Source organism: Capricornis sumatraensis, chromosome 23 (assembly GCF_032405125.1).
Source record: "Capricornis sumatraensis isolate serow.1 chromosome 23, serow.2, whole genome shotgun sequence".
In the NCBI taxonomy this organism is placed as follows: Eukaryota; Metazoa; Chordata; class Mammalia; order Artiodactyla; family Bovidae; genus Capricornis; species Capricornis sumatraensis.
In genome coordinates this window covers 38,396,136-38,409,449 of record NC_091091.1, presented here as the reverse complement: position 1 = coordinate 38,409,449, position 13,314 = coordinate 38,396,136, and the positions used below count along the sequence as shown (strand labels likewise).

Sequence of the window (13,314 nt, the reverse complement as noted above, 5' to 3'; positions counted from 1 at the left end):
GGTTTGGCTTCTGAAGTTAGACTACCAGACTGAGTGCCCAGGAGGTTCTTGGACGTTGAGTCCACAGAGTCTCAGGGATGATGGAGACGTTTTGCTTGTGAAGAAACCAAGGTTCAGGCAGCGGAAATGACCTGACCAGGGTCATACAGTCTGATGTTGGTAGACACGGTACTAGAACCAGGTCTCCGGACTCCAGCCCAGTGCCTCCCAGGATATAATTAATTAACCCCCGTGTTACTTTGGAATCTTTTATCTGCTTGCCTCTACCGTCATTTGAGTTGGGGATGTCATTCCAATCAACAGCCTTCTCTCTTCAAAAACACAAAAGTGGATAAGGGGAGGGGGGGTGAGAAAAAGTATGTTTTCGGCCTATGAAGGTGACTGATTCATTTCACCATCATTCATCCGATGCCCGCTCGGTGCCAGATACTGGGCATCCAGGGTACAGCAAAGACGGCTTCCAAAGATCGAAAATGGGTCTCTCCCAAGACCGGGCAGGCTCCGGGCCTTGGCTGCCTCCTCTCAGATTGGTCTCCCGGAGGCCCGCCAACCACCCCTCACCCCCCCAGCCTCCCCGCCCCGCAACTGCCAGCTCCTGCAGGTTCCCACGTCCCCAGCACCCAGCGCAATGCCAGGCCCCAAGCTGGAGCGAAACAGCAGGACGAACACTCAATATACCGGCGCGGAGCTCTCCCGGGCTCCCGCGAGGCACGCCCCCAGTCACCAAGGCAACCGGGGTGGTGCTGACCCTTGACCCCGGGGCCCCGCCCGGCCCCGCCCGGCCCCGCCCCGTCGCATTCTCGAGACCGACATGGAGAAGGCGAACCCGGAAGTGCCGGCGCCGCCCGCTCGGTGCTAGGAGCCGCCGGCCCGGCGAGGTCGAGCCGCGCGCCCACCGCCCTGCAGCCCGCCGCCCGCCGCCCCGCGGTCCTCTCGCGCCGAGGCAGCCGGGGCCCCCCTCCCCAGGTCTCACTCCACTCCCGCCCCCCACCACACCCCGCCCCGGGCGATCGGCCCCCGCCCCCACGCCCGCCCGAGAGGAGGAGCCGAGGCGCGGGGGAGGAGGAGGGAGAGGTTTGCTAGAGGGAGCGAGGCCGCGCGAGCCGGCGGCGGTTCGTATTACCGGGGTCGGGAGGAGGAGCCCGGCTGGGCCCGCGCGGACTCGCGCAGGGCGAGCGGGAGGCGCGGAGGAGGCGGGAGGCCGGCGGCCCGGTTGCGAGGAGGCCGGCGGGAGGCCGGGGGCTGAGAATTAGGGCGTGGGGGCGCACTCCTTTCCTCCGCCGCCCTCCGCCGGGGCCTTGGCGGCCGGGCCTCCGGTGCCCGGCAGGCCCGGGAGCCGCCCGCCGCTGCCGAGGGCCCGTCCCGGGGCGAGGCGGGGGGGCGGCGGAGCGTGGAGGTGCGGACGCGAGGCCTGGACGGCGCGGCCAGGTGATGCTGGGCCCCTGTGCTTCTCCAGAGGAAAGGGGACCCCTTCCCACCACCAGCACCGCAGAACAGCCGTGCCCTCGGGCTGCCCCAGCCAGGCGTTTGGACCTCAGCCCTAGAGGGAGTCGGGCAGCTGTGAGTTTGCCTGCCTCCGTTAAGTGCCCTTAGGATGCAGTGATCAAGGCATCAGGCTCTCCCTGCGGGAGGGGCTCTTTCTGCGCTGGTGAACTCGGTGCAGAGAAAAAGGACAGAATGATGCTCTCCGAGCAAGCCCAAAAGTGGTTTCCGACCCATGTGCAGGTCACCGTGCTCCAAGCCAAAGATCTTAAGCCAAAAGGCAAAAGTGGCACCAATGACACATACACTATAATTCAGCTGGGAAAGGAAAAGTACTCCACCTCTGTAGCTGAGAAAACCCTTGAGCCAGTCTGGAAGGAAGAGGCCTCTTTTGAGCTACCTGGGCTGCTAATGCAGGGGAATCCAGAGAAATACATCCTTTTCCTCATAGTTATGCACAGGTCCCTGGTGGGTCTGGATAAGTTTTTAGGGCAGGTGGCCATCAATCTCAATGACATCTTTGAGGACAAACAAAGAAGGAAAACAGAGTAAGTTATGTAATTTATTTTGAATTGGGGGGGAGCTTAGCTATTATCTGAATGGATTTTCTGTTCTTGGAAATTGTCTACTTGGGGCATTGGTTTTTGGACTGAAATATGACCCAGTTTTAAGCACCATATTTGCATAAATCTGAAGTAAAAATAGCCCTTGTGAAGACACATTTTTTTTTTTTAGGTGGAGTCTTTAATGATCCATTACTCTCGTTTGAGGTAAACCTCTTCAATAATTGAATATTTTGCGCAGGATTTTAAGTAAATTAACATTGTTTCACTACTTAAAAGAGGACTGGGCCTCAGTGTTGTTGATCAATTTAAATTATTACAATCTTTAAACCCTTACAATTTTCAAAATGGAACATCAGAAAAGTAAATCTGCCAATATGCCCTCTTCTATATATATATATATATTTTTAAAATTTATTTTGTAGTTGAACTCTGAAGCTGTCAAGTGGTGAATTACCAAATTTAGAACTCAATATTTTATTTCAGCATTGTAAACAGAGTTGGCTTTTATTTTAGCTCAGATTTCAGGGTCAGTACATCGTGGTGGAGTTTAAAGATATTAAAAGAAAAAAGTTTTAAAAGTATGTATAGACATCCTCATTCTTGAACATAGTTACTTCAAAGTTAGTTCTGCAAAGCCAGTGTGTTTAGACTGTATTAAATGCTATCAGATTGGAAACAGTGATTAAATTCTTGTGATGAAATGACATATTCAGTAAAAACATGGGCTTTTTAATATGACTTCCAAACTTAGGTTAGATATATTCTAACTTAAAAAAACCATAATATAAGTTAAAACTAGGATATTATTGCTTAAATTGAAAAATAGTATGTTTTCTGAGAGAGTGATACCCCTTTCTTAAACTTATAATTACTCTAGTCTGAAAGAATGTTTGAAGTGGATGGAATTAATGGTAGAAAAATATAGGTTGAATTTATAAGGGGATGTCACATTTCAAAAATAGCTTTGCTGTTATAACTGATATTTGTTTATGCTTTTAAAAACTTTCTTGAAGATCATGTTATTTTCTTATATTTTAAAACAACCATGTCATGTTTTTTCCTGTACCTACCTTCCTGCAGACTTCTCTTGATTGAAATTTTTACTTTCATTGAGAAAATGTTTTTTAATCAGGTCTTTACCAAAGGACCTAAAGGTTTAATATATGTAAGGTAAAGGGTAGAGAGATAAGTAATACTAGGAATGCCAGAGGAAACTGAAGAGATGAAAATATTTTAGGAGAGAAAATGGTTTAAATAAAGTGTAAAGTTGAATATATATCAGTGATTTTAATAATACTGGTTGATACCTATGAAGTAGCATTCAATTACCTCTGAGGAGTTCTTCATCAAATTTAAACTGAAAAATGGATAATCACTGACTAATTTATTGCATATTGCCAATTTTGGATGACCTTACTAAATAATATTTAGAAGTGTTTTGAATGTAAACTTTTTAAGTTTATTGCATCTTCAAATTTGATACTGCATTTACAGTACTTTTAACATTAATGAATGATATACTGCAGGCCTTCTCTGAAATATAAATGTTCCAAATGAAAGTAGGCCCGACTGTGAACCCAAGGATTCTGAAGATGGAATACACTTTTAAAGTTTCTTCTTGTTTTACTCCTTATCTTTGGCAGCATCACAGTTACAATAAATTTGGCTGTAAGCAATACTCTAATCGTTGTCTCCCTACAGAAATTCTCTATTGGCTACTAAAAAAAAACGGATTAGGACTTTTGGGGAGGAAAATGCGTTTAAATGTTATCAACAGCGCTTGTGATGTTATTGCATTCAAAGTGATTTTCAGGTTATTAAATCCCTAATATTTTCTTTGTGGATAAATGGAGACCACATATTTGATGAGATCTCTTTATTTGTAATATTTCTAGTTTTTAATATAGTTAATAGCTTCCTTTTGCAGCACAACTATACATATGGCCCAGTAAGAGACAGACTTGAGCTACCGGTGTATTGCAAGAAAGATATTTAATATTCTGCACATTGCTGAGCCTTGTCAGCAGATTCCCAAGTGCTTTTTAGAAAATGGGTATGGGTGATGAAGGCGACCAGCTGATTTGGAAGTCCCATGGAGCTGCTGGGTGTGACACTTTCTACTCTTGACACTAAAGACAAGGATTTACAGCTTGTCTTCCATGATAAGCAAAGAAGTGTGGTGACTAAAAGTATCATTTGATTTATTTTTATACCTTGAAATTAAAAGCTTTTTTCCTTCTTTCAAGGAGAGGGATAAAGGGCCTGAGCCAGAACACTCTGATGAGTGGGACCTGGAAAGAGAACTTTTCTGTATCTCCCGTTTTAATGGGCATCTGGGCTGGTTCGGGCACAAGATTTAAGAAAACAGCACAGTACTTAATAATAGAATGGTAAATTGTTTATGCTGTTATGTTGTATCGATTGATTTTTTTTAACAGCAGAAGTGGGCGATGTTGATTTTTTTGTTTGTTTTTAATGCTCATGAACAGTAATAACCATCCGAGCCCCTAAGTTAGGTATGACTCAAACATATGCAGGTTTTAGGACTTGTGTGTGCGGCTGTGTGGTGCACCTGCGTCCTGGCCTCTGGCACCCTTCCTGCCAATCTTGTCCCATTTCTGACCACACAGCACCAATTGCTTGGGAATAGTTCCCACATGTGTGGTGGTTTTTGAACATGGACCTGTGCCCACTCAAAAATTGAGCGGAGGCCATATACAGTTTAAATCTAGCACTCCAGAGGTGAAAAAGTAAAATCAGCATTAATCCACTAAACCTCAAATGCTGTGTCTTCCTTTTATCTTTTTAGAAGCCAGGGAAAACAAGTGCTATCTCTGGAATGATTCTTGAAGGTCTCATTAAGACTTCCCTGTTACATCACTTTCCAAACAAAGCAGCTAGAGTTATTTGTCATGCCTATATTTTAAGTTGGTATGTTTGTTAAAGTTCTTTGCCGTTGGGTCTTGGGGGTTTTTTTGTCTGTGTTTTACTTTTTTTGGTCAAGAAGGATGGAAAACACTGTAGTTAGTTTATATTCAAACACTGACTTGCTTTTATCCATTAAAGCTTACCTAAATCTTCAGCTTTTCTTAACCAGAGAACAAAATGGTGCAACATACACACAGACATACACAGAGTTGTAGTGTTGTCGTTTTAAGAATATAGCTCTAGAAATGAAAATTCAGTAAACATTTATTTAGTGCAAGGAAAATTGCCTTCAAGAAGCTTACACTCCGGCAAGACAAAACCTATGTTGCCCTTGTGATTGAGTCTCCTGATTAAATACAGTGTCCTGTGATGTACAACCTGGTATGCATTTAACCTTATTAACATATATGTGGTTCATTAAATACAAAAGAACTACTATTTTCATGCAGCTGTTACTGGTCAGCTTTAGTCTGTTTTCCTTGTTGACTCCAGTCTGACATTAAGAAGCTACTTAGCCTCTGTGCCTGAGTTTCCTCTCTTGTGAAATAAGGATTTTGGACTAAAATTCTGTTCTTGATTTTTTTCCCCTCAGATTTGTTATGCTTTGTTACATACACAGATCTGACATACTTGGTGGTGGTGTTTGGTTCTGTTTTGTTTGGGGAGGGGGCACATTTTCTTGCAAAGTGGACGCTCCTATTTTCTGAATAACCTGCAATATTAGCAGAGCATCTCTTAGGGGTCGTCCATCAGAAGGATTCGTGACACCCCCACCCCCCCAACCCGCCCCGCCTCCGAAAATGTTCTGTTTTCCAAAACTGTGAGTTAATAATTGGGTATATAACCTTGCTTTGCTTTCAGGCTTTGTGAGTGTTCAACTTTGTGTTGTTGAAGGTTCTCTATTCCACGGAGTTTATTGCTGTCACTTTTTATTTCTAGTCTCTGAGTCTTCACATTTCACCATTTGCCTCAGATAAAGGGTTTTCTCTATTTAGGGTCTCAGGTTAAGGCTTTCTGTTATAAGACTTTCTGTTTTTTAAAAGTTGCTTGTTTTGATGCAGCTAGATCTTAACTGATTAAATTGAAAATATTTCACTTGCATGTTACTTTCTAAGATGTAGCTGGTATATACATGCACACACACACACACACACATACATACATACATACATACATATTATGTGCCAGTTTTCTTTTGCCTGGAAAGATCTTTGAAACTATAGTGTCTCACTTGATAGTAAATGTAGCTTCTTCTGGTGTCTTCTGTAAAATTAGATCTGAGTTATTTAAGAAAATTTAATACATGCAGAGCTGTATTTAAATAATGACCTGTCTGCAGAAATGGAAATTATTCTTCATTGTTTAAGTAATGTGAAAACATTGTAGGAACTCTCATCTCTGCTGGAGTTTGTAGTTTTTTTGGCTGTTTGCCCTGTAGAATGACCATTTATGACACCAACAACTGGAGAAGTTTTCATGGATAAAAATACTGTAAATAAACCAAAATAAATTTTGCATTTTACACATCATTTGAAAATGGGCAGTGTAATTCACTCAAGTGACTAAAAAGCATAAGTTTTGGGTCCAGTTAAAGTAAGTTTTATTTGGCATTGTCACAGTAGCAAGTTATTGAAACAGAGATTCTAAGAGGAAGCACTTAAGCTTTCTTTTTTTTTTTAAATGCTTTACAAGATTTATTACCGTTTGTCACTTCTTGCATTTTACTTATTTTGCATATTTTATTCAGGAAGAGGCTTTGACCCATTTTATATAAATCTAAATTACACTGTGGGCTTCCCCATTGGCTCAGCAGTAAAGAATCCACCTGCCATGTAGAAGCTGCAGGAAACAGGTTCGATCCCTGAGTGGGGAAGATCCCCTGGAGGAGGGCATGGCAAGCCACTCCAGTATTCTTGCCTGGAGAATTCCGTGGACAGAGGAGCCTGTCGGGCAACAGTCCATGGCATGGCAGAGTCAGACACGACTGAAGTGACTTAGTGCACACACACACAATTTACATCGTAAGCAATTTTCATGATGAGCAAACTGTATGGAGTAGTCTCCCATGTTAACAAAATTCTTTTAATAGCTTTTACAGAACTATTTTGGCTCAGAGGCTGAATATTATTTTATTAAAAGTTTGATTGTTATTTATTATTTTATGGTGCTCAAAAATAGTATGTGTTGATGAATTATTTCAGGGTCTCTACCTCAGTGTCTTAATGCTAAAAAATATTCTTCAGCCATGAGCCACATTTGGACTAGATGGAAACATAATAGCTATTATTGGTAAGAAATTTTGATGCGTGATTTTCAAATCATGAAAGAAAAAGTTGTCTAAATAGCTTTGCAAAAAAGACTGGTTCCTTCTGCATGTGATACATGGCAGAGACCTCCCTGTTTTTTTAAATGAAGCCATGAATAAAACCAGAAGCACTCTGGCCAACAGTTTCTCCTTCAGTGCTTAGACTGCCTTGATGTAGAGTAACTTTACCTAAAAAGCAATTTGTGTACAACAGAGCTCGATAATCCTCTCTTCATTACATATTACAACCCAGTTTTTCCTTCTCTTTAAGGTGGTTTAGATTAGAATCCAAACAAGGAAAAAGAGCCAAAAACAGGGGTGAGATAAAGGTCAATATTCAATTTATGAGGAACAATATGACAGCAAGTATGTTTGACTTATCAATGAAGGACAAAACAAGATCTCCTTTTGCAAAATTAAAAGATAAGATGAAAGGTAGAAAAAATGATGGGACATTTTCTGATACATCTTCTGCAATCATTCCAAGTTCTCACATGCCTGATGCCCATACTGAATTTTCAAGTAGTGAAATACAGATGAAATCTAAACCAAAAAAGCCTTTCCTTTTGGGTCCTCAGCGACTCTCTTCAGCACATTCAATGTCTGATTTAACTGGGGCCCACATATGCTCGGAGAAGCTGAAGTCTGGCACCGTTGCTCAAACGCATCTTCTTGGCCGCCAGATAGATTCCTTTGGAGCAGTTCCGGAAAGTGGTAAGTGATGTATGCGTTCTTTCTGGTTGATCCTGTGTGATCTGAACTACCTTCCTAATTTTTAAAGTTTGACTTCTAAAATTAGTAAAAAATTGAGGTTTCTTGCTAGCATTTTCTAAATTAGTCATCAGATATTTATTGAGTACCTACTATACTGAAAATTGGTAAGTTTAAAGACAGAGCTGGTTTGAATTCAATACTGTATTTATAGAATTAGATGAGCCTTGGTCTCTTTTCATGGCCTGTTTTTTTTTTTTTTTAAACTGTCATTTCTCCTGTCTCAGAAGCCTGAAACATAAATGAATATTCCATTTCATCAGAATTTTCCTAAAAAAGAATCTTATTGTTCAGAAGTAAGAAAGTAAACTTAATACTACTGATGAAAAAAGTGAGAATTTCTATAGCACTATAATGCTGAGCAGAACCTTTAGTTTTGACATTATAATTTGTTTATGTGATTGTTTCGTTCTGAGCTGAGTAAGTTACTAATAGTCTAGCAATATACTAATTGTTATTAGCCTACATACTGCTGTACCTTAGCATTTTAAGATTGTTTTCCTTGCTTATTTTAAAAGGTTAATATCTTTAAATAGCTAATTGCTCTCATTCTAAAACCAGCAGTATGCACACAGGATGTGTCAAATAGTGTGATATAATGTGTCACTGATTATGTACTAACTACAAAATTGTTTGCAGGAAGTCTCAAATCTCCACACAGAAGAACATTAAGCTTTGATACTTCTAAAATGAACCAGCCTGACAGCAGTGTGGATGAAGGTGAATCGTCTTTCGGAAGACAAAATGACCCATTTACAAATGTGACTGCTTCATTACCCCAAAAATTTGCAACACTGCCAAGGAAGAAAAATCCATTTGAAGAAAGCAGTGAATCATGGGACAGCAGCGTGAATTTATTTTCAAAATCAATTGAAGTAAGAAAAGAAAACAAGAGAGAAAAAAGGGAGAAAGTCAGCCTCTTTGAAAGAGTGACTGGAAAAAAAGACAGACGATCTGATAAACTTAACAACGGGGGAGCCGATAGCCCTTGTGACTTGAAATCACCTAATGCATTTAGTGAACATCGGCAGGACTATTTTGATTATGAGTCAACTAATCCGTTTACAACAAAATTCAGGGCTTCAAATATAATGCCATCTTCAAGGTAAGCTTAAACGTGGGGAAGTTGTGCTATTTTGGAAAATATTCTACTTGAAAATATCAAATATCCTTTTTAAATTCCTTTCACTTTATTTGAGAAAAATGCTAATCTTGTTTTCATAATTAATTTTGGAGCCAGGCGGTGTGTACATCTTTGGAACTGAACTTCTTATCTTAGAAGGGTAAAAGATTCTTAATCCCCACCGCATTATATTTCTTTCTACTTAACGCTGGCCAGAAACTCTCGGAAACTTATGGAGAAAACTACGTAGCTTTTGATGAGGTGTGGTGAGAGGGAATCACCAGTGGGTGCTAATTCAAGCCAGAAATCTAAGTGATGAGTTGGGTTTTTAGATGTTATTTTTCATTGATTGGTTGTGAACCAGTAGCAGCCTATGGACTATTCTTTAAGAAATACTGACTTAAGTTAAGTATTAATGGTTTTTGTGAAAATGTTAGTTGCTCAGTCTTGTCTAACTTTTTGTGACCCCATGGACTTGAAGTCTGTCATGTTTCTCTATCCTTGGAAGCCCGTGGTTTTCTTTGTAGGTGTTGACTGTCCTTATTAAGGGCTTCCCAGTGGCAAGGATGTGGTAAAGGATGCTTCTGCCAGTGCAGGAGACTGAAGAGATGTGGGTTCAGTCCCTGGGTCTGGAAGATACCCTGGAGGAGGGCGTGGCAGCCCATTCAACACTTTTTTGCCTGGAAAATTCTGTGAACAGCAGAGCCTGGCAGGCTACTGCCAGTAGGGTCACAAAGAGTTGAACATGACTGAAGCGACTTAGCATGCACATACATCCTTATTAAATGGCTCTTTGGAGTAATGTTTATTGGAATCCAGTGAACCTTGGGGGTACTATAAATACATCACAGGGTATCTGTAATGATGACTTATAGAAATAATCTATCATGATAAGGTTTAGATTGTCAAAATCCTTGAGTTTTCAGTTAGGTTAATAGTACTTTTCTAATTCCTTAGTACAGATTGGAACTGTATGGCTTAAGTAAGATGATGCATTTTGTAGAAGTGAATGGTGGAATAGCTGATTAAGGAAACCTCAAGCAAAAAATAAGATGGATCTATTGGAATCTTGTGCAGCTATCATGGAGGAGCATGGTAGACTGTTTGCCGTAAAACATAGACGTTCCTGAGGCAAGAACATATGGTGGTCAGACTCCAGTGAGAAACCTCCTCAGTGGCTCTGTGACCTCTCTCAACTTCCACATCTCTGTCTTTGAAATAAGGAAAATGAGACGTTCTCAGTAGGATTGAGGGACGATAAATGATAAAGTACGTGGCATAAAGCCAGGCCCCAAATAGGGAACCCATAAACAGTGGTTGCTGTTACGTTTTATATAGTGCCGTGTCATATTTTGTTCAAGAATGTTGCTTTGTTTTGTCCCACTATAAACAGAAAATAGTGCTAATAATCGCCCTTTCAGGCTTGTGATCTCCTGCCTGTCTTCTGATCTCTTAAAACATGCATTTAGAGTTTTCCAGGGAAAGCTAGTATTTCTTTTGTCTTCTTTTATCAAAATAAATGGGTATTCACTGTAGCTTTGGAAAGTATTGTTCAGTTTTCTTTATAGACTATACTTCAAAGAAATATGTTTTTATCATATGGTATTAATATTTTATTGAGAAGTCCATGGTTTTGATATGCTATTCTCAAACATTTCATTTTTTTATTTTACATACTGTACTTCACATATTGCGTTAAGAAACTACAGAGGTAAATAGAAATGTAGTTGCTTTTTTCTCCCTCAACTGAACTTTTTTTGGACAAAGTTATTGCCAAGAACTATCTGAGATAACTTAGAGACTGGGTAATTTACATAATTTTAGAGTCAAATAAAAGTGAAAACAATGGGACATGGTAGGAAAATGATTTTTAAATTATGGCAGTATGTGGAAAAATAGGTGTCCTCAAATTTTTAATTGCCTTATACTTGTCTATTTACATGAACTTAATAATCAATGTTTTAAAAGTGAGTGTGGCGTTCTGCTTTGTTTTGGGTTACTTCAGTATTAATGCGGTGTCTATCAAAATTAGAGTTGTAATCCTAAAGGAAATCAACCCTGAATATTCACTGGAAGGACTGATGCTGAAGCTCCAATACTTTGGCCACCTGATGTGAAGAGCTGTCTCATTGGAAAAGACTCAGATGCTGGGAAAGACTGAGGACAGGAGGAGAAGGGTCAATAGAGGTTGAGATGGTTCAATGGCATCACCGACTCAGTGGACAAACTCTGAGAGATAGTTAAGGACAGGGAAGCCTGTTACGCTGCAGTCCATGGGATTGCAAGAGTCAGACACAACTGGTGACTGAACAACAGCAAGATGATACATGTATAAAATGATTGCAAGTAGTGGAAAAAAAATAGGTTTTTTTCATTTAAAAATTTTCTCTTCTTCATACTCATAAGATGCCAACTATGAAGACAAAAACGTGTAGATTCCTTCGAAGTTACTCTTTTTATGTCACAAACCATCTTTGTGGTAAATGGAAAACATTTGCGGTAAAGGGGTTTGTTGTTGTTTCGTCACTAAGTCATGTCCAATTCTTTGTGACCCCATGGACTGTAGCCCACTACGTTCCTCTGTCCTCTGCTAACTCCTGTAGCTTCGTCAAATTCATGTCCTTTGGGTCAGTGATGCTATCTAATCATCTCACCCTCTGCCGCCCCCTTCTTTTGCTTCAGTCTTTCTCAGTATCAGGGTCTTTTCCAATGAGTCAGCTCTTCGCATCAGGTGGCCAAAGTATTGGAGCTTCAGCTTCAGCATCAGTCCTTCCAATGAATACGCAGGACTGATTTCCTTTAGGATGGACTGGTTTGATCTCCTTGCAGTTCAAGGGACTCTAAAGACTCTTCTCCAGCACCATAATTCAAAAGCATCAATTCTTCCGCACTCAGCCATCTTTATGGACCAACTGTCACATTGTACATGACTACTGGAAAAATCAGTTTTGACTGTACGGACCTTTGTCAGCAAAGTGATGTCTCTTTTTAATACACTGTCTAGGTTTGTCATAGCTTCTCTTCCAAGGAGCAAGCGTCTTTTAGAGGTAAATTAGTAGAAGGATTGACTATAAATAGATCTAGGAAGATAGTGCAGTTCTAATTTTTGGAAAGCAACTTTATCTCAAGTGGAGTCAGAAAGGATATAGTTAAGATAGTTTGGTCTGTTCATATTTTTCCTTCCAGTAGCATTCCTCAGTTATATGGGACATTTTCGATTTCTTACCTTAACATCTAAACCAAATGCACTTTTGAACTATAGACTTGCATCACTACGACACATGCTGTGAATTATTTTTTTCCCAGTAACGCTAAATAGATCTCTTTACAGAGTCTTCGGGCTGCCTGTGACCGATGTCTGTGAGAAAGCCGAACAAAGTGAAGATTGAAATACATAGGTGTGGAACTGAATTTTGTTCTTTGAGCAAACTGGTTCCCTGTGATCTCAGATACGTGGGAACCATATTGTTACCCTCTGGCTGAATAATGTGTGTGATCACAACTGGAGAATTTTCCTTATGCCAAAAAAATTGTACTAAGTAGTAAGGAACACTTTCTTGAAAGTTAGAGTTTTTATGTGTTTGTAAGTAAAGTCGAGCTGAAGAAATCAGCTGGTAATCACAAAAGTTACTGCATTTTGCTTCTGTTCTTGGAATAGATTCCATAGTCGTAGGTAAAACTGAGAGAGGAAGTGAGCTAGCTTTGTTGGGTTACTTCAACAAAGAGTAGGGCTCTTTGAAATCCCTTTCCCCGCAATTGCTAATTCTCAGTCTCTTTCCTCTTACCTACGCCCACTTCTCTGAACAGAAGTAACTGTTCTTATGCTGCAGCCTGGTCTTCCCTAGGCCTGCCTTCTGTGGGCATCCCCCTGTTCGCTAATCCGACCACTCTGCCCCTGTCAACTCCATGAACAGCATGATGACAGAGCCTCCTTTTCATTCATCTTTTAACGCTTAATCTCCAGTGTAATAGTAGGTAGCAGGTATTGGAAAGCAGGTTTTGCATAAATGAATATGGTATAGCAGATGGATTTCCTAAAATACTAGTATCATCCCCTCATCCCCTTAGCCCCCTGCTTCCAGCTCAGTGTAGCCTGTGAAGGTCTTTCTGATAGACCAGCAACAGATCCATAAATGGAG

General features: G+C 40.8%; 1 protein-coding gene across 1 annotated transcript in view; it reads left to right on the top strand.

Annotated features, from left to right (window-relative positions):
* The first annotated feature begins 1,677 nt into the window (after positions 1 to 1,677).
* The window catches only part of RAB11FIP2 (RAB11 family interacting protein 2), a 38,747-nt gene continuing 27,110 nt past the window's right edge, over positions 1,678 to 13,314 (top strand). Inside the window, exons 1-3 of the mRNA XM_068961701.1 lie at positions 1,678 to 2,030; positions 7,553 to 7,995; positions 8,692 to 9,157. Of these exons, the coding sequence (XP_068817802.1) occupies positions 1,678 to 2,030; positions 7,553 to 7,995; positions 8,692 to 9,157 (1,262 nt within the window). The remainder of the gene's footprint in view (positions 2,031 to 7,552; positions 7,996 to 8,691; positions 9,158 to 13,314) is intronic.